Genomic DNA, 26,057 nt, shown 5'->3' with positions numbered 1-26,057 from the left:
TATAGTGTTCAGTAGAAGATAGACCAAGTCGAACCAAGTAATTTTTCAAGAGTATTTTGTTAGAAAGTTTTTAAATACAAGGAACCCTGAAAACCCTAATAAACTGAAATGTAAAAAATATATTTAACGTTTTTTATTCTTTTTATGCGAAATTTAAGGTCAAGGTAAGTGTTTTTAAATGTTCCTATAAATAACTTGTAAAATGTCAATTAATAAATAAAACAAAACCCTTGTAAGATTAATCTTAACTCTTTGGTATCCCAATAAACCCTACTAAAAATAAACCAATTTCAATTGCATTTTGTCATGCATTCACATATTGAGAGGAAAAGTTTGTCTTTATTAACATAAATATCAGAAATTATAGGTCGAATTCAAAAACATTTGTTGGTTATTTAATAATAGTGCTTCATGCTAGGGAAATATGTGTGAGATATTTTAACTGTAGCAAATACGTATTATAAGTTTTAATAACATTAATAAAATCCTCAATGGGAAAAGAAAAACCTAAAATTGAATTAAAACCAAGGGAACAACTTTCAGAACGTTTCGGGGGTCTTTGAGTATGTACAAATATGTATTCGATTTTTTTTATAGAAACATTGGACACATCGATTTGCTATTTAATGAACTAGAGAGCTTCCAATTGAGTAAAGTTCTGAGTTTCCATTGATTACGTTTACATAATTATGCTGAAAACGTCAAAATAGTGCTGTGCTTTGTGCTAATAGAAACGATTCCGCCGCTTGTGGTCAAGGTCCAGTGTCGTGGTCTCAAGTCGGGATCAAATGGGGTTGGTGGTGTCCTCTAAGCTGGAGTCCTTAACGACGCTTGCCGAACCGCAGGAAAACGTGATCAACATCCGTACGTTTGTTGTAGTTCTTCAAAAGGTCATCGGAGTTGGCCACCAAAGCTGGAATTAAAGATATTTATAATGTGAGATTGCAAAGTATGAGGATATTACTGGCATTTTAATTCTAATAGTGGGTATATAATTTAGAAAATTCAATTCCAACTTACCAGATGCCTCATTGTTGATGTAAGACTTGAGGGCCGACGACAGTTGATCAGAGTTCTCCAGGGCCTGGCACACCTTTCGGATGTGCGGAGGCATCTCCTCGACGATGCCGGTCTGGCACAGAGGAGGTCCCTGGACGGCGGCCCCGGTACTGGACACGGCCAAGAGGACGAGGGCCAGGCAGCAGGCGACAAGGAACTGAGCGAAGGACATGCTACAAGTGGGTTTGCAAAGAACAAGATTGACATCGTTAGCTGGTGTCGCTCTTATTAGATTATCGCCAGCAAAGGTTGTTCTGCAAGGACATCCTGGCTGCAGGGCGACTTAGCCTTATCCCTACACCCCCACACACCCATCCAACCCCACTGATTTTGATTAAGTGTAACGATCTTAATGCTACGTGCCTGATTGCCACTCGCTGATGATGATGTCGTCGCCATGGCAAAGTATTATGCATAAATGGAGTTGTACTTGGTATCAGGCTCGCGGCGGAGCTTTCATTTTGCATCGCAGCCAAGCAGGCGTCTTAATGCTACCCTAATATATTTACGCGAAAGACAATTTGTTTCTATTAGCTGAGATGGGCTGAGCAACAAAGGCAATCTGTTCTGCGTCACCGCCCCTCGATGGTGATTACGATGATGGAAGTGGAGGCAGCACTCATACGCCCCGTGTTGCAGTTGGCATGCAAACACCTGTGCGAACGTGTTGCTCCCGCATCTATTTAGCTAAGGAAACGAACCCCAGAAATCGGGAGGCAGGCGGTGCCAAATGGGGGATGTCCATAGCGCACGTTCCAAGGATCCAAACTGCTGTTGCTTGTTTAGGGCTCAACTGAGCTGCACGCATGCAAATCAATTGCATGTGTTTGCTTTCTAAACGGACACTTATTATTGCGCAACAATTGGAGGCCTTAACTATTTAATTGAATAGAAATCAAAAATTCCTATATTTTTAGTTCTAAAAATTAAAAAACCAAATCGATTTATAATTTGGTCCTCAACAATATATTCTAGAAAGTACTGCCTGTACTCTGTACTCTGTTTTTTTAAGTTTTAAGTTTTTCCAAATGAGGAAACTTAGGAAAATGAAATTATCTTTCATCTACAGTCTTAAAAAATCTAAAATTTATATATATTTTTTAAAGATATACACTGCTACAAATATCAAAAATAATTTTTTTTTCACGTTTTTATCTATAATATGAGTCTTAAAGTAAAAAAATACACTTGTTGGTTGAACTGATATATTTTTCTCTATTTTACCCCTAAAACTTTTGTTAAACTTTAAAATTTCTAAGAGTTTTTCAGTGTCTTAAGGATCTAAACATAACTTTCACATTTTTCATTCAAAGAATATCAAAAGATTCACTTTAATCAGTTAACCTTCTCCAAAACTATCCAAAGCATTGAATATCATAAGACACAAGTACCCACCTGATGAGGGCTTTAAGATTTTGGGTTTTTCCACAAAAAGATAACTTGAATTATGAACTTGATAGTTTTGTCACTGGGGCTCAGTTGCTGCTCCGTTTGCTGGACTTGTTGAACGCAAGCACTCGAATGATGTCCTGTCCAGCCAGGACATCCGCTTTTATTTACTTCCGCCGAGGACGAGCGCAGATGGCGCCGTGGCCTGTGATTGGCTGACGGGAAGTACACAGGCACACAGGAGCTGGCAATACAGGGGACGGGGGACCACATGTTGCGCTCCTTGCAGGATACTTGGTGGGCGTGCACAAACATCACTCATACGCCACCGACACCGACCAGAGCACGATGTGTGCACTTGGCAAACTTTCAACGAGCAGGGGAATGAAGCGAAACCCCCTCGAGTTGCCCAATATGTTTATCTATTATATAAGTTTATCAGCTCTTAATTATGTTGTAAAAGTGGTCGCCTTTATGATCAGTGGCCGGCAAACCATCACCTATTTATGGGTAGTTATAATCATTTATGGCCATCATCGAACGTTTACTCTCCAAGCAACGGCTCCACTTTAAGCCCTAACTTTAAAGCCGAAGTCCTGGTTACTGCATTCTGGTCCATTCGAATGCGTAAGCAGAGTAATCTTCGGTTTATGAGACTGGGATTTGCAGGCGAAGCGTTGCAATTAATTTGAATTTGTGCGTGTTTCGCATGCAAAATTCCTCTATAAGAATTTCGACTGTGACGTCAGACCCTCATCCTTTAGAGGGCCAAGCCAGGATGCAGATAAAAACATGGCTAAGTCTGTGAAAATTCGAATTAACCCAGAAGAAAATCTAATTCGTTCGCCTTTTATGACGTTAGCGTAACTAATGAAGCCAGAGAGAAGAAATAAAAGAAAAGCATTTCTTTTGCTGTGATAAACCCCGACATCTACGAGTATCTTTAAAATAATATAAAAAACTAAAGATATGAAAGAGATATTGATTTAAAAATTCTAAAAAATTAAAAATCATTGTTCACCACTATAGGAAAATATTGGAAGGAACCTTTAATACTTAAGTTTTCCTTTATCTAAGTGCCCCTTAAATTTTCCTTCCTAAAAGTAATGTTTTTGTCCCTAATTGAATAAGATAGCATAAGATGTAGAGCTAATAAGTTTCATAACACCATATGCAGCACTTTTGACCAACCATCCCATTTAAGCCCGTGTCAAAGAACCCACCCACTAATTGGGTTACGGTTAGCTGCCATTTGCTGTCATTCTTGATGTGCAAAAATCAGGCCAAATAATGCAATGCCAGTTCCATATGTGAGCAAAAAAATAGAGGGGGTTGGTTATACAGAAACCTACACTTGTTTTGCCCAACAATGTCTCGCGAAATTTGCACAAAATTTGAATAAACTGATTGAGTTTCAGTTGAACATACAGTACACACGTGAATAGTGCGCCAGTGAGGCAGAATTGTATAGGCGAATAGGTCACTTCGATTAATATTTAAATTATGTTCGCCATTTTGCGGACTACGCAAATAAACGGAGGAAAAACCCCAGCCAAACTTGCTTTAATTTTATTTTCATATTTTTGATAGTCGTACAAGCTAAGGAGAAAGTTGAGGATAGTTGAGGGTTGCTAGAACCCCTCAGTCGAGTAACTTGGCCACAATCGGTTCCGGAGCGGACATGGCATAGCCCAGTTGATTTAGGGCCCTTCGGATCTCCACAAAAACGCTGGCATCATCGATGGTCGCTGGGAGGACAACGCGCTCATTCCGGGCAAAATCCGCCATGGCCTTTCGCATCGTCTTTCCGGATCGAGTACGTGGCAGGTTATTCACGGACGTGATCAGCCGGAAGGCGGCAATGGGCCCAACCACATCCCTGATCAACTTGATGATCTCCGTGGACAGCTTGGCATCCGTCTTCTTGCAGTTCTCCACTGGAATGTACAGGCACAGCGGCACCTGGCCTTTTGTGGCCTCTGGAACCCCAAAAACAGCCACATCCACCACGTCCGGATGACGAAGCACAGCGTCTTCTAGACTAGAGGTGGACAACCGATGGCCAGCTACATTTATCACATCATCGTCGCGGGCCGTCACAAAGATATACCCACGCTCGTCCTTGTAACCGGCATCCATGGTATCGTAATAGCCCTAAGTTTACGGAATTTAGTTAATAGTATTCACTTGAAAAGGAGCTTGAATGTACTTGTATTATTTAATAAGACTTTCAGGAATTTCAAAAATATGAAGTTGAAAGGAATTGAGTCTAATTTTAGAACTCATTTTAGAAATATTTTCTCAAGAAAGAAGTAAAAAAGTGCTTAGAGCTTAAAATAACTTAATCGTCTGCTTTTCATATTAATTAAGGATTTGCTTCTTTAATATGAATCTTAGGTACTTAGTTTTGATATTAAAGATGTTTTAGATTTATATATATTTTTTTAAAGAATTAACAACACGACTCACGGGAAACTTTTGAAAGTACAGCTTGCGGAAGAGGTCTTCGTTTTTATAGAGGGTGGCCATATTTCCGGGTGGTAGGGGTAGCTTCAGGGCAATCCTGCCCAGTTCCGAGGTCTGCGCCTCGGTGCCGTCCGCCTTTAGGATTTTGACTGCAAGAGAGATGTCCCAGGACTTAAATCCTCACTTTTCCCAGCCATCTGGAGCATCACTCACCTTCGTAACCCATGAGGGGCAGTCCTGTGGTGTAGGCGGGTGGACTAAGGTTCTGGTGGAAGCCCAGGCAGGTGGCGGTCACCGCGGAGCCCGTCTCTGTCTGCCACCAGTGGTTAAGCACCGGCACCTTGAAGGTCTTCTCGATCCAGGACTTGGTCTCGTAGTCGCAATGCTCGCCGGCAATGAAGATGGCGCGCAGGGACTTCATGGAGTACTGACGTCCATAGCTTATGTCCGGATCAGCACGACGGATTACCCGGAAAGAGGTGGGCACTGAAAAGATTGAGCGCACCTGGTACTGGTCGATAATCCTGTGAGGTTAGTAGATAAATCAGTAGAGGTAAAATATATCATATGAGGTTCACACTCACCTGAAGTACTGACCCGGATCCGGGGTGCGATCAGGTTTGCCCTCGTACATGACACTGGTGGCTCCCAAGCAGAGTGGACCGTAGCAAATGTACGAGTGACCCACCACCCAGCCCATATCCGAGGCCGCCCACCAGGTGTCGCCGGGGCCAATCCCATAGAGAGTTCGCAGCGTGTACATCAGTGCCACCAGATGACCACCGATGGTGCGGAGTACTCCTTTGGGCTTATCCGTCGTTCCGGAGGTGTACAGGATATACAGCGGATCGTTGGCTTCGATGGGAACGCAGGCTATGGGCTGCTCACCCTCCGACATCTTCAGGACATCCGACCAGAGGACATCGGTCTGCGGATCCAGTTTGGTGGTGTCCGGCGTGACATTGTCACGATGGAAAATGATATTCCGTTGCGGTGGCCGCCAACGCGACATGTTGATGGCCGAGTGCAGGATGTCCAGGTAGGGCACCACCTTGCCCGGCTCCACGCCCACATTGGAGGCGATCACTAGCTTTGGCTCCACGTGCTCAATCCGCGAGCAGAGTTCCCGGGCGGCGAAGCCACCGAAGACCACCGAGTGAATGGCTCCAAGGCGAACAATCGCCAACATGGCAATGATGGTCTCTGGGATTAGGGGCATGTAGATCACCACGCGATCGCCCTTGACCACCCCCATTTTGGCAAGACCGCCGGCCAGCAGGATGATCTGATCGTACAGCTCCTGATAGGTCACCCGGCGCACCGTTCCCGTCAGCGGACTGTCGTGGATTAGGGCCACCTTGGCACCGCGCCCCGCCAGAATGTGCCGATCGATGGAGTTGTAGCAGGCATTCAGATAGCCCCCCACATACCACTTGGTGAAGGGCGGATTGCTGTTGTCCAGCACCTTCTGCCACGGTCGATCCCAGTCGAGCAGGTGGGCCTGCTTCTCCCAAAAGGACACCGGATCCTGGACGCTCTGGCGATAGGCCTCTAAGTACAGAGGATCGTGAGCCTCTACGGGCATGCCGTAAACGGATTCACCTAGGAGAACAAGGTGTTTGGAGCATCAGGTGACCATTCGTCTATGAGTTGATCGCTGCTTTAAACTAGGCTAGCAAACTAAATTACAACACTACCACGCAATATTACCTTACACCAAGACCAAACACCACTCAGTCGCATTGAATTTTAAATTTTCTAAATTTCGCGGTCACTCAACTGATTTCTATATACCCTGTACTACATATATGCACTCCTTATATACGGCCAAGCCAGACGCCGAGCATAATCTACACGTCATTGTCGCTGGCCGTTGGACCCTAAAGCCTCCGTCTTGCATAGGCTAATCGAAATCATTAATATTTAGTGGTAACAGTTTCGGCACAAAACTAAACTCTAATTGATCACAACAAAGTCGCATCGAAAGTTCATTATTCAAATGGATAATCTACACAATGCCCTTTACAGAACTAAAAAGTTCCATAGAATCTATTATATCCTATACCATAATATAGGATTGTTAATTAACATATCTGTTAAAAACACATTATTTTAATATTCTCAGTTTTCGAATCCTATGTATTCTGAACTTCATTTTCCTGATGTAGATATATGTCGTATTCCGATCATGCGATTACTCATTTAAAAGTGGCATTGCCTTCTACTTTTCTATATACCGTCACCATTCTTCACTTACAACCTTCGTAATTCACTGCACTGGGACCGGGCTCCATTTTAATTCCTTATAGTTTTAGTTTATATATATTTAGTCCTAGTCTATAATATAGACTCTATATAAATATTTCTTGCGAGTCCCCTATAAGTTTTTGGATCAAGCACAACCGTCGCACTGTAGTCGAAACTTTGCAATGGGACTGGAGAATGTAGAACGCGAGTTGAAAACCAAAACCTTTAAGAAACACCCGATCAAAGGTTTGCTTTCGAAATTCTCCGAGATTAAGAGAGCCGGAACAGTGGAAAGTGGTTTACAGAAGAGAGTGGAATTATAAAAAATATTTCATTTGTACAAATGATTGTAGTTACATATTTTCTCAGCTTAGTCTAGTTAAACTTAGTTATAAATCCAAAGGATTACTTCTTTTTCTTGTCCTTCTTCGTCTTCTTCGAGGGAGGGGGCGTGGCTACCGCCTGGCCATCAGTTTCATTGGTAGTCGTTTCCACACTGAAGCCCTTGATGTACGGCTTAACTAGCCGGAAGATCAGCTTTTCGTGCTGCACGTTGGTGGAATCCAGGCTAAGTCGAACGGTAACTGGGTCAAAGGAGTGGAACACTACGTTGCCGCAGCGCTGTGTATAATCCTCCTCGTTAAAGGTGAAGACGATCTCGCTCTTGGTGCGCTCCACACCGTCCTTGCCATCCTTGTCGGACTTCAAATACAGGGTGCCTTCCAGACCGTATTTGGGGATCAGCACTTGCAGAGCGTTCTTGCGCACAAAAAGCACATATCTGGGAATGGACCATTTTTAATAAGAAAGTGAGCCATTAAAGGTTTCGTGGACTTACCCTTCCTCGTCCTCCTCCTTGCCTCGGAAGAAGAGATGAGTGTTGAGGGCCACCGATGCGCGACCCGCGTACTGAGCCATCTTGTGGCGGTAGTTCAGGTTGTGGCAGATCTCCTCGTTTGCTTTCCGCTCCAACAGCTGGGCATAGGTGCTATCCGCGCCAATCGAGGCGGCCAACAGGCGATGGACCATGATGTCGGAGTAACGACGGATGGGCGAGGTGAAGTGCGTGTAGATGGGAGCGGCCAGGCCGTAGTGGAAGAACTCCTCCTTCTGCAGACTGCCGCTGATAAAGTACACCGCCTGCATCATGCAGCGTGTGGTGAGGATGCGGATCATAGTGTTAAAGTAGGGATTATCCGCCTTAACGCACTTGTCCAGCGAGTGAGCCAACTCCAGCCCAGATTCGGTGTCCACCTGGAAACCCTGGTAACGGGCGGCCTTGACCAGCGGATCGAAGTTGCTGGGTGGTGGTCGGGGATGCCGACGCAAAACTGCACACTCGGAGAATTCATTCGCTATGTGCTGGGCCACTGTGATGTTGGCCAACAACATGAACTCCTCCACCATGGAGTTGGTCTCACGCATCTGCTTGACCTCAACCTCAAGCGGTTCGTGTGTCTCGCTGTCCACCTGGAAGCGAATCTCCGGCGAAGCCAGGACCAGGGCACTGCAAGATTGGGATTGAGTGAAATTCGTGCACTAGAAGACTGGAGTAGATAAACTTACCCACTATCCATGCGTCGCTTTTTCAGTATCTTGGCCAGCTTGTTAAGATTTCTCAAGGACTTCGCTAGTTCATTCTGCTGCGTGGAGTCGTCGATTATAACCTGTGCCTCCTCGTAAGTCATGGCTCGTTTGGACTTAATGACGCTCTTGTGGAAGCGTTTGTCCAGCACATTCGCCTCCTTGTCCAACTCCCACACGCATGAGAAGGCGAAGCGCTCGACGCCGCCTACCAGCGAACACAGGTTCGAGCTGAGCAACTCTGGCACCATGTCGATACGTTTGCCTACCAGGTAAACAGTGGTACCCCTGGCGCCTGCCTCTTTGTCAAGAGCGTTTCCTGGCCGGATGAAGTGACTTACATCGGCGATGTGAACACCCACTTCCAGGTTGCCATTGGGAAGCTCCCTGCAGTGCAGAGCATCATCGATATCCGTGCAGCCAGGCGGATCTACGGAACAGATGTAAAGGTCCCTAAGATCCACACGCTTGGCGTAGTCCTCCTCGGTGATTGTCCAAGGCATTTTCGGCAAGAAGCTGAGAACCTCGTCCGAGAACTTGCAGTGCGGCACATCGTGCTCCAGCAGAATCACCTCGTTCTCGGTGGCCATGTCCCCAAGCGGTCCCAAGGAGCGCACAAAGTGTCCGTGTGGATAACGCGAGTTCCGCGGCCAAGTGTCGATGGTCACAATGATGCGCTGGTTCTGCAGTTTGGCGGCCTGTCTTGTTTCGATGCGAATGCGCGGGATCTTCCGGTCGGCGGGCACAAAGATGTGCCGATTAGTGTCCTCTATTAAACTGGGCTGCAGGATGCCGCAGTACTGCCGCCACTTGCGACGCACAATGCCAACAATTCGTCCCGTGGGCGTGCGTTCAGCTGATGAGGCTGCGGCCCGAACCTGCTTCAACATGTCCTTTTCATCCTCCGCCCTTTCCTCACTGGGCACTTCGTCTGCGTAGACGTTCTTCTCTTCCAGCACAATTTCACTTGGCGCAGACCACTCCTCCTCGGGCAGCAGCTCCACGGCCACCAAGTCGCCATCTACAGCTCGGTTGAGGGATTCACGGCCTTGGATTAGGATCTATCAATCAGGGAGGTAATTGGTTAGAGGATGTACTCTAGAAATATATCTTTAACTTACGCCCTTTTCGAACTGCTCTACATTGACGCTGCCCTCTAAGTAATTTTCCCTGGAGGCCTGGAAGGCGCCCTGCAGCAGCTTCTTTTGGCGCAGTCCCTCGAGCAGCTCCTTCATGCTGAGATGCGCCGGATACTGGGGCAGACCCTTCTTCTCGTTCTCGAACGTTTTGTGCGACAGTTTGTCCAACAGAAGAGGGAAATCGTCGAGGGATTTCACATAATCCGCTGCAGAGGCCACCAGAATGCCCTCGGCCTCGGCCTTGGCGCGATTCCCAGCATCATCGGTAAGCAGGACAACCCGGGTGACAGCTCTTCCATTGCGCTCGAACTCTTTGGAAGATTGAGAGGCTTGGAGATGATTGTCATACCATTTGGTGGCCAGACGGATGGCCCGATCATTGCGATCGTTAGCTGTCTCATCCGGTTCGCGATCTGCATAGGTGTCCCTGGGAAAGAAAGGAATACATATTATAGGGCTATCCGCTTCCAACTCCATAAACCTACTTGTGGTGCTCGTTGACGAACACATAGAAGTTCCTGGTGCGATCGTGAACGATTTCATTGAACCGCTTGTAGATGGAGGAGCTCTTGTGCTTGACCTCGTTCAGCACGGTGGTCAGGACGACCACGTTGCGCAGCACATCCTCCTCCAGCACGTCGATCTGGTCCAGGACCACATTGGTGTCCAAAACGAGGTAGTGCGGAAACTTAAAGAGACTGCTCTGGATCTCGTGCCGCGAGTCGAGATGGTAGACCTCGTTCTGGAAGCACTGTCGGCACAGGTCGGAGCCACAGGCGATGTCGTCGCGCAGATAGTGCTCCCGCACGATCTTCAGGATGTTGCCGCGCTTAGTTTTACGCGTAAATTCACGTAAAGTTTGCATTTTGAAGAGAGTTGCTTTCGAATCGAATGCAGCTCCACATGTGTGCCGGAATAGGAATTGGGGGGCCTGTGCACGTTTAAAATACCCTAGGACTGTTCACACTGTGACCGCAATAGCCACAGTCGCTATAGAAAGAAAAAAATTGTTTAATGTTTTCTTAACTTGTAGTTTAGCTTGCCTTCGTTTATATTAACCGTACAAATATTAAATTGCTATACTTCTTAAACAATACAATTAAAAAGCTGAGTGACTTGGTAATATTTTGACATCACAGAGTAGTTCCAGCATATGCATTTCAGTGTGAACGCTACGAAACAATACTCTCCCTGCTTTCAAACCCGTGTGTAAACAAGTGCTTAATGGTTTGAAACTTTGGTGTTAGTAAATTTGACCATTTGTTCAGTGCTTTATTAGTACATTTTCACAACTGATTTTCTATATCGGCGCTTAGCACGTGTAGTACACACGTTGCTGGAATTTTGTTATTTAAACCGCTAAATCACACAGCTCCCCGATGGTGCCGAATGAAAAAAGCTTCCCCCGAGGCGGGACAATCCACGTCGAGGCCAAAACCACCGACATCAGCTCAAATATCGTGAGTTTGGCCAGTGAAATTTCCCAAAACTGTGTACATACTTCTCTGCCCCACAGGTTTTTGGAGCCTCACAGAAGAAGGTGAAAAAGGCCCCAAAAGTGAAAGACAACCTTTTGAGCGATCCAAGCGAGGAGCAAAATGACCAACTGGAGGCGTTCTCCGCGGAAACCCTTAACATGGACACGCTGCAGGAGGACATGCTGGTCATGGGAGTGGTCAAGGAGGCGAGCGCCACCGCGCTACAGATCGCCCTACCAGGCAGGATGTTCGCCCGAACCCTGGTGGCGGACATCTCAGAGGCCTACACCCGCGTGGCCAAGGCGGCCATGTCGGGGGACACCAGCGAATACCACGATCTCGCCGAGCTCTTCCAGGTGGGCCGCATAGTCTACGGCAAGGCCATCAAAACAGAGAAGCTGGGAAGCGGCCGAATCAGCCTGTTGCTCTCCCTGAAGCCCGCCGATGTCCATGGCAGTCTGCATCACAAAAGCATCAAGAAGGGATTCATATTCTCTGGCGCCGTGGCGGAAATCCAGGAGCACGGCTATGTCATCGAGTCCGGAGTGCAGGGACTACAGGCCTTTGTGCCTTGCGAGGAGCCGGCACAAACGCTTCACGTCGGCCAACTGGCCTTCCTGAAGGTCAAAAAGATCCAGCATGACACCCACCAGAGCACCTGCACCTGTGTCCAGGTGGAGCAGGACCAGCTGCGCATCAAAAGCCAGAACGAGACGAATCTCGACTACATCCTGCCGGGCAGCATTGTCAGGTTTAAGGTGGCCAAGCACCTAAAGGATGGCCTAAAGGGGAGCATCATGAACGAATCCTTCAGCGCCTACATCAACGAGCACCACCTGGCCAACCCTTTGGACACCCTGGATGCCTACGAACTGAATGAGGACTACAACGCCAGGGTGCTGTACGTGATGCCCCTCACCAAACTGGTGTACTTAACCCTCAATCTGGATATTAAAGCAGGAGATGAAGTGGACAAGGATCAGGATGAGGAGGGGCAGGAGGAAGAGTCCCTCAAGGTGGGCTCCGTGGTGGAAAAGGCCAAGGTCCTGCGCCTGGGCAGCGGAGGAGTGGTGCTGTTGCTCAACAAAAAGCTCAAGGGCCTCATCTCGTACGGATCCATCAGGTCCAACTTTAAGGGCAACTATGACAAGGACGAAGTGCTGTCCAAATATGGACGGAAAACCAAGCACAAAGTGCGCATCCTGGGCTACGATGTCATCGAGTCCTTGTACTACTGCTCAGACGATCCCAACGTGGTCAACGAGAAGCTCTACTGCCTGGAGGACATTAAAGCCGGAGACGTGGTCACAGCGAAGATTTTCAAGAAGGACGACAAGATTAAGGGCTGGTCGGTGAAGATCGGCAAGGTCAACGGAATACTGGAGCAGCTTTACCTGGCACCCAATGTCCGCTACGATGTGGGTCTGTCGGTGAGGTGCCGCGTCCTGGAGGTCAATGAGGAGCGCAAGGTCTGCTACCTTAGCAACCGCAGCGAGTACTTGGGCAAGGGAATTAAGCTGCTCATCGATTATTCAGCCGCCCATGCTGGAAACGTATATACTGGCACTGTGGTACGCTGTGAGGACAACTACGTACTCGTCAAGTTCGGCAATGGCATCAAGGGAGTTCTGCACAGACAGAATCTGAAGGAGCAGAGCTCCTTCTTCGAGGGACAGACCACAAAGTTCCGCATTCTGAGCCGCACCAAGGATCAAATCACTTTAACCCTGCCGGAGGACAAGTTCCAGCTGGGCGAGATCTGTCCGGTTGAGATAACCAATGCCTTGGACGCTGGACTGGAAATAAAAATCAGCTTGGCTGCCGATGATGATGAAGAGGACGAAGATGGCAATACCAAGGTGGAGGAGTTCGTTGGTTTAATACCACTGCGCTTGCTTTCGGATCATCTGGAGTTGCTGCACGCTCACATGCGGATCCACCCCGCGGGTTCCCACACCGAGGCAGCCTGCATTATGCAGAACATTTTCAGCTTGCGCGATGTGGCCTACTTTAGTGGCCAGCTCACCAAGGACTGGCAATCGGTTCAAGTGGGAGACATAATCCGTTCCTATGTGAAGCATGCCACCGAGCAGGTGGTGGACCTAATGGTGTCCGTTCGCAACTACAACAAGCCGGTGAAGGTTCATGTTAAGATGCTGCGTCTGAATGCCGTTAAAAATGCGCCCGTGGAGTTGGTTCCAGAGCAGCTGCTGCTGGTGAAAGTTCTCAGCAAGGAGGTGGAAACCAAAACGCTGACAGTGTCTGCCAAGCTGACGGATGTTTGGAGCGGGGATCTTGTTGATACTGCCAAACTGGTCGAGAGGTAGGATCACAATTCCTTTTGTCAGCCTTAAAAATTTAAAATATCGAAATATTATTACAGTTATCTAGATGAAGTGGCTCAGATTAAGTCAGCGCTGGAGGAAACCTCTGCTCCCATTGCCAAATACTCTGTTGGTGACAAAATCGACGTGGTTTTCAAAGGCATCGATCCGACATCCCATGACTGGGTATACACAGTGGATGGCAATGCCAAAATGTCCGCCCTGCTGCTCTCTAGTCTGGCAGGAACTGCAACAGCTCCCGAGGCGGGCAGTAAGCACCAGGTTGTAATTTTGTGGATCGACTATTCCAGCGATGTGCTGCTCATCAGCAACAAGAAGCACGACATTGCTCATATTTCGCCAAGCGGAGATCTACCCACGAATCTGGTCGGCAAGGCCGGCATGAAGGCCAAAGTTCTGTTGAAACTGGAGACCGTGGTAGTGTGCTCACTGAAGAAGGGCACAAATCCGTTGGTCATCTGTCCAGTTCGCTTGCACCCCAACGATGTGGAGAACTCTGGAAGTGCGGGCCTGCGTCAGGGCGATTTCTGCAACATAGCATTTATTCACGACAAACTGCCCATCGCAGTGCCAGAGACTGTTTGGCGTATCTGGAGGGGAGTAAAAAGAACAGCGGAGTTTGATGATACTCCTGTAAAAGCCAAGAAGTTAAAAACTGAAGAGTCGCCCAAACAGAAGAAGGTAACATTTAAGGAACCATTGGAACAAAAGGAGACTCCGACGAAAAAGAAAGCCAAGGCGGAGGCCACACCCACCAAAAGAAAGGCTGAAGAGGCAGAAATTCTCACCAATGGCAAAAAGAAGACTCAGCCCTTGACCAATGGCATTTTAAAGAAGTCACCCAAGCAGAATGGCAAGCTATTCTTCGAGGATAAAACTCCAGCCAAGGATGCCAAGTCAGAAACACCAAAAACCAATGGAACTGAAACCAAGACGCGATTGCCCGGTGTGTCCAGTTTCTGGGAGAGCGATCTGAACCAATCAAAGGAAGCTTCCAGCGACGAAGATGAGGAGGAGGATACAGCGGAAACCCAACAAAACGCAGCCAAGAAGAAACGTCTCAGCGCCAAGGAGAAAGCCAAGGCGGAGGTCAAGGAGGAGCAGCGACTGCGGGAGATCGAGGAGCGCAATGCTGATCCCAACGCACGTCTGGAGTCAATCGATCAATACGAGCGTCTAGTGATTGCCCATCCAAACAACAGCATATCCTGGCTGAAGTACATCGCCTTCCTGCTGTCCAACACGGAGATTGAAAAGGCTCGCGATTTGGCGCGAAGAGCCATTTCAACGATTTCCTTCCGGGAAACCCAGGAGCTGAGGAACATTTGGAGCGCCTTGCTCAACATGGAGCTCGTCTACAGCGACAATTTCGATGAAGTGCTCAAGGAAGCTCTGAATTGCAACGATCCTTTGGAAATCTACATAAATGTTGTAGAAATCCTTAAGAAAAACAAGAAAAAGGAGCGTCTCTCATCCGTGCTGACTACCATCCTTAACAAGTTTAAGGCGGAGCTAAGGGTATGGCCCTTGGCTGCCGAGGCCTACTTCTGGCTGGGAAAGTCTGACCAAGTCCACAATCTGCTCCAGCGCGCTCTGCGAGGGCTGCCAAATCAAGAGCGTAAGTTTGTTGATTCGTAATTGAATCTTGGATTGTATTTAAACTGGGAATTTCCATTTCAGACATCCCCTGCATTGTGTCATTTGCCAAGCTTTTTGCGAAACACGATAATAATGACATGGCCCAGACATTGCTCGACGGTGTGGTCACTTCCTATCCCAAGAGAATCGACATTTGGTCCGTGTATGTGGACATGCTGATCAAGGCGGGACAAATCGATACAGCGAGGTTAGTCTGGTACCCCTGCGTATTCAATACTTCGTACTAAGGATTTTGTCCTAACCGATTTTTCAGAAATGTTTTGGAGCGTGCCGTGCTGCAAAAACTGAAGCCAACCAAAATGCAAGTAATCTATAAGAAGTATCTGCAGTTGGAGGAGAACCACGGCACGGAGGCCACGGCTGCCAAAGTCAAGCACCAGGCCGAGCAGTGGGTAAAGAACTACGAAAAGTCCATCAAGTAGTTCTGTGCCAGCCCCCCATTATAGATCGTAATTTAGAATTAACTTCAGAACGTTACATTCAGTGTTTTTTTCATGATACTTTATTCTAAAACTATTTTAAATGAAGTGTGATTCCGAGTGCTACCTTTTAAATATATATGTATGATAGTACCTATATATTATAGAAATACATATGAAACGTTGCTTTGGCCTTGCCCCCTACACATAGGATGTAGGGCTGATGCCATAAAACAACTTAAGACTTGAACACTAATCGAACATATTCTGCCACTGTGTATGATGGATGTGGGATGTGAACACTAGGGATTGGGGTGGGTTGGTTTTGGGACAATGGTTTTCGGTGACAAAGACGGTTACAATGACAAGTGTGACGTGTGTACTCTTACATATTAATCAATAATAAGAAATAAGACGCTAGCAAATGTTACAATGGTTTCTTGATTTAGCAATTAGATTTAATTTATACATAAAACAGTCTGCGGTCACTCCTTAAAGATGCCGCGCACCTTGGCAGAAGGCTTGCGCACCCTGCCCCGGCTGCTCACGTTCACCAGCTGTTCATCCGAGTCCACCGAACTGTTCTCCTCATCTTCCGCCTGATCCCGCTCGGTGGAGCCCTGCGATCGATCCTGTGAGCTGGCATGGGCATCGCCGTTGCGGATTCGTTTACTCCGGTGGGAATAGCCGGCCGCAGCCTCTTCCTCCTCGGACTGTTCATTGTAGCGCGGCCTCTTCTGATTCCTACCGGCACGCTGGTTCCCACTCCGGTTGCTCCGACGACTGCGCGGTTCCACATAGTCATCATCATCGTCGTTGTCGTTCACGAAGGAGTTATTGGATGGCGGGCGACGGGTGCGCCGCAGCGGACGCTCCTGCGTTGCCGCCGAGGAGGAGGAGGTTTTCGCCTTGCGCCTCGTGCGTCCATTGCTGGGTGAGACGTAGCTGGTCAGTGGCTGGTTGTCCTCCGAATCGGAGTCCTCTTCATCCTCATCGGCATAACTCTGAGAGCTGGAGCCGCCGTCGGTGCCCTCGTCCGAGGCGGCCGCCTCTTCATCATGATCCTCGTCGTGAGAGTTCGCCTGGCTGGCTCGTCCACGCAGGCGTCTTGTTACAACGTTGCTAGTACTGTTGCTGGTGCTATTCGTGGTGGAGGTGGGTCGCCGGTGATTGGCTATGGCAGAGAGCAGACGTGAGTTTTCCAGCACATCCAGACTGGTGTCCAACTCATCGGCGTTTCGTTGATGGCGAGACAGAATGCGTCGGGGAGCCCTCGATGAATTGACATTGCCCAGGTAGTTGTGGTCATGGGTGGACACCGCCGGCTGCTGTTCTGCCCGGGAGCCTGCGGCCGAGGACGTCGTGGAGGTGGCATGCGAACGGGTCATGTGGGTATTCCGTTCCGGCGGCGAAGCCAAACGACGCCGCAGGCTGAGCGGATGAGGTGCTGCTGTTGTTGCCGTTGAGCTTGCTTTTGCAGGTGATTGGTAATTTTCTGTGGGGAAGAAGAGTTAGCCACAATTCTTATTTTCGATAAAGCATTCAAACTTACTTTGCTGATTGTTGGCCAGCGGCTCGTTGTCACTGTCGTCGTCATCGTCGTCACTCTGGGCTGGACGGACGACGGTGTTGCGGTTCGTACGCAATTGACGGGCAGGACCAGCAGCGGCCTGAGCCAAAGCGGCTCGACTGGTAGAGGGCACATCGTCCTTTGTGGGTGTGGGCAGGATCTAAGGTTTGATAGTGATATTAACATTATTTTTACTTCATTACCAACTAAAAGTGGCCGACAACTAACCTCTTCGGCTTCTTCGCTTTCTTCCTCCTCCTCCTCCTCCTCTTCGATGTCGCTGCCACGACCCCAATCCATCAGAGCCCGCTTGGCGCTCTGGCGCGTTGGCCTCGTAACAGGAGAGTCCGTGTCGGATTCGATGATGCGTCCGTTGCGCACTGGCAGGTGGTAGCTGTGATCATTCTCGGTGGCAATATGGGATGAGGTTCTGCTCCCATTTGCTCGAGTGTTTCGCGAAGGACTCTCCAAGCTGGAGTTGGCAGCTGCAGCGGCACTGGTGCTCGGTCCATTGCCAATGGGATGGGATCTGCTGCTCGCCGAGCGGCCCTTTCGCCGACCCACCTGGCTATCCTGAGTGCTCTCGTCGTGCTGCGAATGAGAGGCCGCCTCCTCAGCGGAACTGCCTGCCATGCGTCGCGTTCGGCGGGGTGAACCAGCGGCAGCAACAGCCGCTGTCGGTGGACTCTTGTTCAACCGCCGCCGCTTGCTGGAGTGCCCGTTTTTCTGTCGGTTGCTGGATGGTCGCTTAGCTCCCGATCGTCGGCGACTGCTGCGTCCCTCATTGGGATTGTAGCTATCCTCGGAATCGTTGACATTGGAGTCATCGCTGAGCCGTTGCCTCTGCCTGGCCCTGCGCGTGCGTGTCTGCTGAGGCGAACTATCGTTGGACTGGGCTCTTTCCTCCTCATCGCTGCTGGCATCCGAAGTGGCCTGCGCACTGGTTTCCTCCTCCTCTTCCTCCTCGCTACTGCTCTCCTTGATTCGGCGCTGCTGGGCTGCGGATGAGGAAGTCACTCGGTTTGAGCCAGACGAACTAGCACTCACGGCCACGCCGTTTCGTCGACGCGAGCGCCCTCTTGTGGTTTCCGCCTCCTCGTCATCATCATCGTCGTCGTCATCATCCTCGTCCTCATCCTCACTAGAGGCGGGCAGTGGCAATCGTCTGGCAGCCGCCGTCGGTTTTGGATTTCGACGCGTGGAGCGCTCCTTGTTGGCCCGCTTGTTTGGACTACTGCTGGAACCACCGCGTCCTCCTCCGCCACTGCTGCCCGACTTATTTTTATTAGCACGCCTGCAAGCCGCCTTCCAGCTGGTGATCACTGTTTTGATATGCGACTCAAAGAGCGCACTGAGTCGCAAGGTCATGGAATAAATCTGAAACACAAACGAATGAATAAATACAAAAATGCATTGTTTGTTGAAAGGATAATTCTTTCTTGGTGAAATATGTTAGTACCCCGGGCTGGGAGATGAAAAACCTTACCGCTAGATTATCCTACATTAGATGATAGTCACGTAGATCGTCATTCATTTGGTTAGACATTGTATCAAAATGTTTTTATGGGTTATTTTTCATAAGATTTTTTTTTTGTTTTTACATTTTTGATGGTCATGAGTTGGGGTGGTTAATTTGAAGATCGAGATTGAAGGCATGTTCACGGAAGGCAAAAGAAACGTAAAGAATAGATGGATGAGCTTGCATATGTGTCTACGTGAGTGAGTGAGGGATGGGGATCGCAACTTAAACGAAAAGGCAACAGCTGAGAAGGAGGATGGAGATCTCAGTCTTGAAGTGCAATAAATGACGATCTGCAACCGATCTTCAAATCTGCGTTCCACTCACCCGCGAGCGTTTGTTGGTGTTGTAGTTCTTCGAGTTCTGAAAGATTAATCGCACATCCTTGGCAAAGTCCAATGGGTCATCGTAGTTGCCTCCCAGCAGATCCTCCTTCACGGTGCGCAGATCCATAGGCGTGGCTATGATTTCCAAGTAGTCAGGGAAGTCGATGGTGTCCACGGGCTCACGGAACGGTTCTGAATCCGTTCGTGCCCACATCAGATCGAGCAGTTGGCGACAGTCGGCGCGCCAATCGCCTTCCGAGTGAATTCGAGTGGAGCTACAAAATGCAATGCAATTAGTTAGTAATTGTATTATATTTAATTATAATTATTCTCACCGTCGGGCAGAGGATACTCTTTGCCTTGCCGCTGCTGCGGCTGCCGAAGTGGTTGGCCCTGTGCTGGTCGATGGCACCACATCCGAATCTGCCTCGTTCTCCGACTCGGACGAGTGGTACACATCTGCCAGCTGATGATAAACAGCAGCCACATCTATCTCATCCGGTTCCCTAAAATATATAAAATCTATTTTAGAAAGAAGCCCTCATGTACCGGTCGAATTCCTCTACTACCTAATGATCCTCAGACAGAGATCTGTTACAATCCGTGAATGCTTGACAATGATTGCGTGCCGGCGGTTGTACTGCTCCGCATTGGTGGCCAGGTAGCGCACATCGAACTGGGCTGAGGTGATGCGGCGGTAGAAGTGGTTCTCAAAGCGAGACTTTACCGTGGTCAGATCGATGGGGTACTCGATCAAATAAGCGTAGTCCGGATAAATGTTCAGGTCGACGGGGGCCAGAAAATGTTCCGCTATGGAGAGGCGCATTACCTACAGAACAAAAAAAGTAATAATGGTTACAAACTAAATTATAAATAAAGAAGTTCAATCCTCACCTGCTCCAATCCATTGATTATACGCCTGCAGGTACCATCGCGATCCCCGCGATGCCATTCCTCCGACTTGGGCTGATACAGGGTGGCGCGTATCTCCTCCGGCAGAACCTCAACAGCGCCTCCTACTTCCGCCGGCACCCTGGCCTGGTCTATCGGCTCCATGTCCCAAGGACTCATGAACTCGTATTCGCCGTTGTCCCAGCGCACTCGGAAACACATAAAGGAGGAATCAGGGAAGTCGGCGGAGAGGGCGTGACGCGATTCAATCTGGCCCATCCACCAGCCGTCGACAATCATGCAGCGGAACCGATCACCAATGCTCCAGTTGCGTTGCACAGCAAGATCGAAGGTCTGGCGCAGCACTAGGAAGTCCAGGACGTCTGGCATGTCGTGGTACTTGATCTTAAACGTCGTTCCCGTCATGTTTCCCTCCTCATCGATGATGGCCAGTTTCAGGCAACAAAGTCGTGGTGGGCGGATTTCGTACTTGATTCCAATCACTCGGACCAGCTCGTGGTCGCGCAGTGTGTGAAAGTTCCACGGCTCCGAACTGTGCGTCAGCTTATAGACCTTCTTCAGGCGCACTGCATCCAAGTACTTGGCGTGTCCCTGCCGGAAGTAGACCACTTCATCGCCCATCTGGGGGTAGTAGGGCGCCTTGCGAGGGATCACCTCCGAAAGCCATTCAGCCGGACGATATAGCTCCGGAATCTCTCCATTAGCATCTGTGGGCGGAAACAAAACGGTCTTGCGTCCCACCTTCCGGGCCGTGACCTGTCCACCTCTGGCTCTGCCCGCCCGCTCATCATCGCTGCTGTCATCGCTACTGCGAGGTCGCCGTGATAGCGGCTTGCGCTTGGAGCGCTTTGGTGGCTCCAGATTCGGGCCGGGAGTATCCGCCACCCAATCGGAGTAGTCCGAACTGTCGGTGTCCGACTCGTCGCTGCTGTCCTCTAGGTTTTCCTCTACATTCGAGTAGCTGGTGTCTCCGGACGAGTTGCTGGACACATCTTCCTCCTCTTCCTCGGGCGGCGGCGCCACCTCATCAAAGCGCTCCGGCTCCTGATCTCGCACAGCGCGCGTGCGATACGCAGGTTGTTGCTGTCCGGCTACAGCCTGGGCACCACGCCTTCTTCCAGCTCTTGGGCCGCCGCCGCCATTGGCTCGAGTGTTCCTTGGCCTTCCCACACTGCCCGCCTGCTGCGAAGATGCTGCACTGGCTGTGTTTATCATGATCGGTCGGCGACGCATCTCGCGTTTGTACTCCTGCTTCTCAAACTGGCCGGCAGCGTAGATGGTCTGCTTGAGGTTTTGCAACTGGGGGTACTTCATGGGACGCACATAGGTGCGGCGGATGAACTTAACAGGAAGTGCCTGCTGCGGTGGTGCCTGCCCAGGTTCAGCTGCCTGCTCTGGTCCTGCTGCCGCCTCTGCGGATGGTTGAGACGGTCCCGCTTGGTCTTCAGCTGGCGCAGCACCTGCCGCACCCCATCCTTGGCGAGGTGTGCTTAGTCGACTGCCCAGGACGTTGCCACGAGAGGATTGCCTGCCATTGGAGTCGGGCAGTTGACGATTGGTCAAGCGCTCAAAAGATGGGTTGCCATTGCTCGGATTGGCATCGTTAGCATTGACACTGACCGACTGCCGATTGGCCAGGGCTGCAATCATGCGGTCTATGTGGGAGTAGTTAGCTCCAGCTGCCCCTCCAGCAGCAGCTGGGATCACTGCTACGGGTGGGGCTTCAGCGGGAGCAGCGACCACGGGAATATCCCCTCCTGCGCCTCTATCGTCGATCACTACGCCATCCACGCCAACCGTAAGATTTGGTATCAACTGATCTAAGCTGCAGCTCTCACGGCCAGGCACAAAGCGTTGAAACCTTGACGGATGCGGGTTGCCATCTGCATCGACCAGGAAAGGCGGTGGCATCAGATGCGGCATTATCTGCGTTTGCTCGTCCACAACATGGTGCTGGGCGTCTCGCAGCAAAGGCCGGAAATCCGTGTGAAAGAACAGCTCCGTGGGCAGCTAAAATGAATTCATATTATTGATATCTTAAACATCACGTTCTTTTTAGATCAACATACCATTTTGTACTTTTCAATGCACACGCCTAAACCAAAGATCAGGATGTGTCCATGCGAATCGGTGGCAGCTATCATCGTGCCATCCGGTGACCATTTGGCATCGAAAACACTGCCATGACCCTGGCCATCGATGTCGTTCAGAAAGTTGGCCACACAAACGCCCTGTTCAATGTCCCATAGGAACACTTGGCCATCGTGGCCGGCGGACAGCAGGACATGCTCATCTCTTGGGTTCGACTCAAGCACATACAGCTCATCCTTGTGACCACGTAGGACACGATGCAGCTTGGCCGACTTCGAGTCCCAGATTTTTATCTGTTTGAGAAGATAACCAGTTGTTAGTGGAGTGTTGAGATTGGGATGCAGCATACTCACAGTAAAATCGTTTACAGCTGTGATGACATAGCGATCCGAGGCATCCCAGGCCACCATGGTTACCTTTAGCCTCTTTCCCTCCTCCGGTTCCGGACAGCTGAAATGTATAATTCGATTTTGTAAATGATTTAAATCCTTCCGTAACTATTATAATATACTTATAATTATAAGTCAAAACTTTTTGTATTTTCAAAGATATTCTATAAGTTACCAAATGCATACTATCGTATCTCACCTGGCCAGACGCTCCGTCATGCACAGCTTGGCGCTCTTCCACTGCTGTGACTCAAACGTCCAGATGTGTGCGGTGCCATCTTTGCTGCCAGAGATGAATCTCAGGCCACGGTGCGACCACTGCACAGAATCTACGGCATCCGTGTAGGCCTCTGTCTCCAGTATCCGCTTCGGACCGTCCTCGCCCATCATGTAGACGCGCACATGGTGATCCGCGGAGCCAGCGGCCAGAAATATGCCACCCGGTGAGAAGGTGGTGCACATCATCTGGGCCTGCCCTGGCCGCAGTTTCTCGTGGTACTGCGTTGGTTTCGGGGCAAAGGTGATCTTTTGTCCGCGCGGCGTTGAGTACTGCCAAAAGGCGATGGATCCGTCCGTGCTGGTGGTCACCAAATACTTCAGATCGCTGCACGGCGATGGGCAAAAGTTCACAGACGTTATCATGCCCGTGTGGGCGGAGAGGACGGCGATGGGCGAGGTGGTTTGCATGTCCCACACCCTCAGAATGTGATCCAACGAGCCGGCAGCCAGCATTGTATTGTCCAAGTTTATGGCTATGTCCGTAATCTCGGAGGATGCGCCTCGCAGAGTGGCCAGCAGACGGCCGTCTGCCGCGGACCAGATCTTGATAAGCAGATCATCGGCTCCAGTGATGATGTAGCGGCCGGTGCGATCGAAGAGCACGCAGTACACCGAGGACAGGTGGCCCACGGTGCGACGGAGCAGCTTAGTCCGGCGGTACAGATCCGTGGGCACCAGCAGCTTGCGACGCACATCTCCGCCATGCTCTCTTCCAATGAGAACTCGGTCTAGGGAAAAAAATATATGAGATATAGAAAACCATAACGATGTGTAATCCATCAACACTCACCCAAGTTGTGTGTGGGCTTCGTCAGGCGCGAATCCGGCAGCGAGACTCCATGGAGGCGGGTGCAGTAGTCCTTCAGGGAGCGGTGGCAGTAGACGGTGTCCTTGGTGCGCAGGAGGTTCTGACGCCCGGTTCCCAGTAGTGAGTTAATGCCCGGCACACTGGGGGGCAGATCGCGATCCACCAGCGGACCCAAACGGCCGCATATTTCGAGCAGATGGTTGGCGCCAATGTGCTTGTACTTTCGTTCCTGCGGATTCAAATTTAAAAGTTAACGTCTTTCTTTCGATAATCGATAAACGGGGCGATAGTCGTAGCGATAACCGCAGTGCATACAGTTGTCTCGCTCTCTCGCGACCAGCCAAGGCAAAGTGGTGGTTGCTCGCCCATGTGTGTGCGCATGGGCATGTGCATGTGTGCGAAAGCAAAATGTCGGCTGGCTGCAACTAATTGTTATAACAAAAATTACAACGCATTTGTTTAAAAATTCTAGTTTTTCAAAATTGTTAATTTTCGCGGGGGTTTGGGAATTTTTGCTTTGGTTTTACAGGTTTTTAAAAATTTTAATTTTTTTTTGCCTTAAATAATTTAATAAATGTTTAGTAATATGTTAATATAACAGTTAGAATGATTAATGTCTTTAGTTTTAATGTTTTTCATTTTTAAGCAAGAACTAATTTTTTATGGGCAACTTTTTTCTCTATCCCCTCGATGACGTCACAAAGGCGCATGCAGAAAAGAGAGGGGAAAAAGCGAGAGGCAGACACACACTTACGCAACACTTATTCGCCGATCAAAAGGCATCAAGCGATAACTTTAAAAGCCTAATTGATTAATTATGAAAACACTCACCAATTCCTCAAAGGTCTGTTCATGCTCATTTCCCAGCCAATCGAGACGACGCGGCAAAACCTGGGAATCGAAACGAAAGGTGTATTATATATAGACGGGTGTACATATGTATGTATGTGGCGGGCTCTTATCACTAGTGCACTCCGTGACGTCGACGATGACGTCGCGGGGGCATCCCTATGATTTCTGCTTTTTTTTTGTCTCTTTTTGGACGGACTATGACTATATCCCGTGGCCCCAACAAGCCCACAATTCAGTCTGATTTCCAACTCTGAGACAAGCGGACGTCGTCGTTCGCTGCCGGCAGCAGAAACAACAAAAACAACCAAAACAAAGCGTATAAACAAACGCGGTTTTCTTTCTTTTTTACCCCCACCCACCCGTCGACCCGGAACTATATAAAACATCTACAAAAAAAAATAAGAACCAAAACTTACCTTCTTTTCCTCGAGTTCCCGGATCAAGACCTACAAAAAGCATTGGAATAGAAGACATGGAATTGGATCGAAAAATTAGTAAAAATGTTTGTAAACAAAGCGCGTCGCGAAATTGCGCTCTTTTTTGGATTCCGATTCCATTGCGATCTCGAGAGCGTTGCTTTAACCCACCTTCGCCGTCTCCTCCAGCGGCCCCTCAGCCAGGAACTTGGAGATGAGGAAGTACAGCTCTGCAAGATAGGGAATTTCACGGGTTTTAGTGCAACAAGTTGTTGGAAACGCACTCGCCAGGAGTCGCCAAAATGGCATAAATATCTTGTAAAAGGGGCCCGTGCAATTCGCTTGGCCAAACGCAGGCGAAAAAACGCAGCCATTCGTATTCGAAGGGCGAGAGAGGCACAGACACACATTTCACAAAGTCAGGGGGGCTGCCTTTCGGGGGCCCCGTTTGGGCATGCCCGCGGCTCCCTCGGGCGGTACGCACCTGGCCTTATCGCATCACCGGAACTGGGCTGTCTAGTTTCCATTATTCATTGCGAATTGAGGCTCCGATTATGACAAAATTGCAGTTGCTTTCTTCTAAAATTCTTTTCGCAGCTTCTTCTTCCCTTGTGACACTCGATTGCCATTCGCAGCGAACGGCTCGCGCAGGCGTATCGATAGTTTGGGACTGGGAGCTCACGAGCTGACTATCGATTCTCGTTTGATTTTTGGATTTGAATTTCTGGATGAAAAGCATTTCATAAGGTTCTTTTCTGGTCTTCTGGAATATAATTTGTTATTCTTAACTAAACGAATAGCTAGACTTTTAAATGTAATAGGGGTTTATTTAATAAACGAAATTATGTAAGGAAGCACATGTTTTTTTATTCAATATTTAACTAAGGGAATAAATAAACAAAAACTCCTTGTTGGCCTTTAATTTAGGTCCCCGATTTTCTTAAGAAATAGCTTATTACATACAAGTTTCATGATGTAACAATTAAATGAATAGATATAAATTATTTTTATTCAATTTTTAAATTTGCCCCAATGGTATATCGATTATTTTTGACAACATAGTTATCCATTCGGGGCGAATGGCAAGGACTAGTTTCCAAAAATTTGTAC

The 26,057-nt window shown here is 48.9% G+C and overlaps 5 protein-coding genes across 5 annotated transcripts; 1 reads left to right on the top strand and 4 right to left on the bottom strand.

The window, feature by feature from the left end:
• Window positions 1-294: 294 nt before the first annotated feature.
• Ms (neuropeptide receptor myosuppressin) lies at window positions 295-2,590 on the bottom strand. The gene is made up of 3 exons (XM_017084682.4): window positions 2,455-2,590; window positions 1,021-1,232; window positions 295-913 (listed from the first exon to the last, which is right to left on the bottom strand). Exons 2-3 carry the CDS (start codon window positions 1,229-1,231, stop codon window positions 822-824), a joined length of 303 nt encoding a protein of 100 aa, XP_016940171.1. The 5' UTR covers window position 1,232; window positions 2,455-2,590; the 3' UTR covers window positions 295-821.
• Window positions 2,591-4,005: 1,415 nt separating this feature from the next.
• Window positions 4,006-7,344, bottom strand: LOC108017597 (acyl-CoA synthetase short-chain family member 3, mitochondrial). Its single transcript, XM_017084687.4, has 5 exons — window positions 7,172-7,344; window positions 5,499-6,516; window positions 5,128-5,438; window positions 4,918-5,063; window positions 4,006-4,602 (listed from the first exon to the last, which is right to left on the bottom strand). Exons 1-5 carry the CDS (start codon window positions 7,206-7,208, stop codon window positions 4,090-4,092), a joined length of 2,025 nt encoding a protein of 674 aa, XP_016940176.4. The 5' UTR covers window positions 7,209-7,344; the 3' UTR covers window positions 4,006-4,089.
• A 129-nt stretch (window positions 7,345-7,473) lies between these two features.
• Dis3 (exosome complex exonuclease RRP44-like protein Dis3) lies at window positions 7,474-10,810 on the bottom strand. Its single transcript, XM_017084686.4, has 5 exons — window positions 10,370-10,810; window positions 9,867-10,311; window positions 8,728-9,806; window positions 8,000-8,668; window positions 7,474-7,942 (listed from the first exon to the last, which is right to left on the bottom strand). The coding sequence occupies exons 1-5, from the start codon at window positions 10,747-10,749 to the stop codon at window positions 7,567-7,569; spliced, it is 2,949 nt and encodes a 982-aa protein (XP_016940175.4). The 5' UTR covers window positions 10,750-10,810; the 3' UTR covers window positions 7,474-7,566.
• Window positions 10,811-11,177: 367 nt separating this feature from the next.
• Rrp5 (Ribosomal RNA Processing 5) lies at window positions 11,178-16,041 on the top strand. The gene is made up of 5 exons (XM_036817532.3): window positions 11,178-11,344; window positions 11,401-13,685; window positions 13,746-15,325; window positions 15,388-15,553; window positions 15,620-16,041. The coding sequence occupies exons 1-5, from the start codon at window positions 11,264-11,266 to the stop codon at window positions 15,786-15,788; spliced, it is 4,281 nt and encodes a 1,426-aa protein (XP_036673427.3). The 5' UTR covers window positions 11,178-11,263; the 3' UTR covers window positions 15,789-16,041.
• BRWD3 (bromodomain and WD repeat-containing protein) lies at window positions 15,846-25,588 on the bottom strand. Its single transcript, XM_036817531.3, has 15 exons — window positions 25,432-25,588; window positions 25,119-25,177; window positions 24,948-24,977; window positions 24,511-24,570; window positions 23,662-23,908; window positions 22,792-23,599; window positions 22,557-22,653; window positions 22,182-22,496; window positions 20,095-22,122; window positions 19,770-20,029; window positions 19,536-19,706; window positions 19,202-19,475; window positions 17,584-18,732; window positions 17,338-17,515; window positions 15,846-17,280 (listed from the first exon to the last, which is right to left on the bottom strand). Exons 1-15 carry the CDS (start codon window positions 25,472-25,474, stop codon window positions 16,271-16,273), a joined length of 6,729 nt encoding a protein of 2,242 aa, XP_036673426.3. The 5' UTR covers window positions 25,475-25,588; the 3' UTR covers window positions 15,846-16,270.
• Between the last annotated feature and the right edge of the window lie 469 nt (window positions 25,589-26,057).

Source organism: Drosophila suzukii, chromosome 3 (genome assembly GCF_043229965.1).
Source record: "Drosophila suzukii chromosome 3, CBGP_Dsuzu_IsoJpt1.0, whole genome shotgun sequence".
Taxonomy (NCBI): Eukaryota; Metazoa; Arthropoda; class Insecta; order Diptera; family Drosophilidae; genus Drosophila; species Drosophila suzukii.
Note: the sequence above shows the minus strand (reverse complement) of the source record. Positions and strands in the feature narration are given on the sequence as shown.

Excerpts from the sequence above, each read along its gene's own strand:
- Dis3 (XM_017084686.4), bottom strand. The coding sequence starts at position 10,749 with ATGCAAACTTTACGTGAATTTACGCGTAAAACTAAGCGCGGCAACATC. Across the intron at positions 9,807-9,866 it reads TAGAGCAGTTCGAAAAGGGC|ATCCTAATCCAAGGCCGTGA; the intron begins GTAAGTTAAAGA and ends CCTGATTGATAG. Across the intron at positions 7,943-7,999 it reads AAGGAGGAGGACGAGGAAGG|ATATGTGCTTTTTGTGCGCA; the intron begins GTAAGTCCACGA and ends GTCCATTCCCAG.
- Ms (XM_017084682.4), bottom strand. The coding sequence starts at position 1,231 with ATGTCCTTCGCTCAGTTCCTTGTCGCCTGCTGCCTGGCCCTCGTCCTC. Across the intron at positions 914-1,020 it reads CATCAACAATGAGGCATCTG|CTTTGGTGGCCAACTCCGAT; the intron begins GTAAGTTGGAAT and ends CTTTAATTCCAG.
- BRWD3 (XM_036817531.3), bottom strand. The coding sequence starts at position 25,474 with ATGGAAACTAGACAGCCCAGTTCCGGTGATGCGATAAGGCCAG. Across the intron at positions 23,600-23,661 it reads GAAGCCCACACACAACTTGG|ACCGAGTTCTCATTGGAAGA; the intron begins GTGAGTGTTGAT and ends TTTTTTCCCTAG. Across the intron at positions 19,476-19,535 it reads AGAGTATCCTCTGCCCGACG|CTCCACTCGAATTCACTCGG; the intron begins GTGAGAATAATT and ends TGCATTTTGTAG.
- Rrp5 (XM_036817532.3), top strand. The coding sequence starts at position 11,264 with ATGGTGCCGAATGAAAAAAGCTTCCCCCGAGGCGGGACAATCCACGTC. Across the intron at positions 13,686-13,745 it reads ACTGCCAAACTGGTCGAGAG|TTATCTAGATGAAGTGGCTC; the intron begins GTAGGATCACAA and ends ATATTATTACAG. Across the intron at positions 15,326-15,387 it reads AGGGCTGCCAAATCAAGAGC|ACATCCCCTGCATTGTGTCA; the intron begins GTAAGTTTGTTG and ends TTTCCATTTCAG.
- LOC108017597 (XM_017084687.4), bottom strand. The coding sequence starts at position 7,208 with ATGGAGCCCGGTCCCAGTGCAGTGAATTACGAAGGTT. Across the intron at positions 6,517-7,171 it reads TGCAGTGAATTACGAAGGTT|GTGAATCCGTTTACGGCATG; the intron begins GTAAGTGAAGAA and ends TTGTTCTCCTAG. Across the intron at positions 4,603-4,917 it reads TGTACTTTCAAAAGTTTCCC|GGCTATTACGATACCATGGA; the intron begins GTGAGTCGTGTT and ends CCGTAAACTTAG.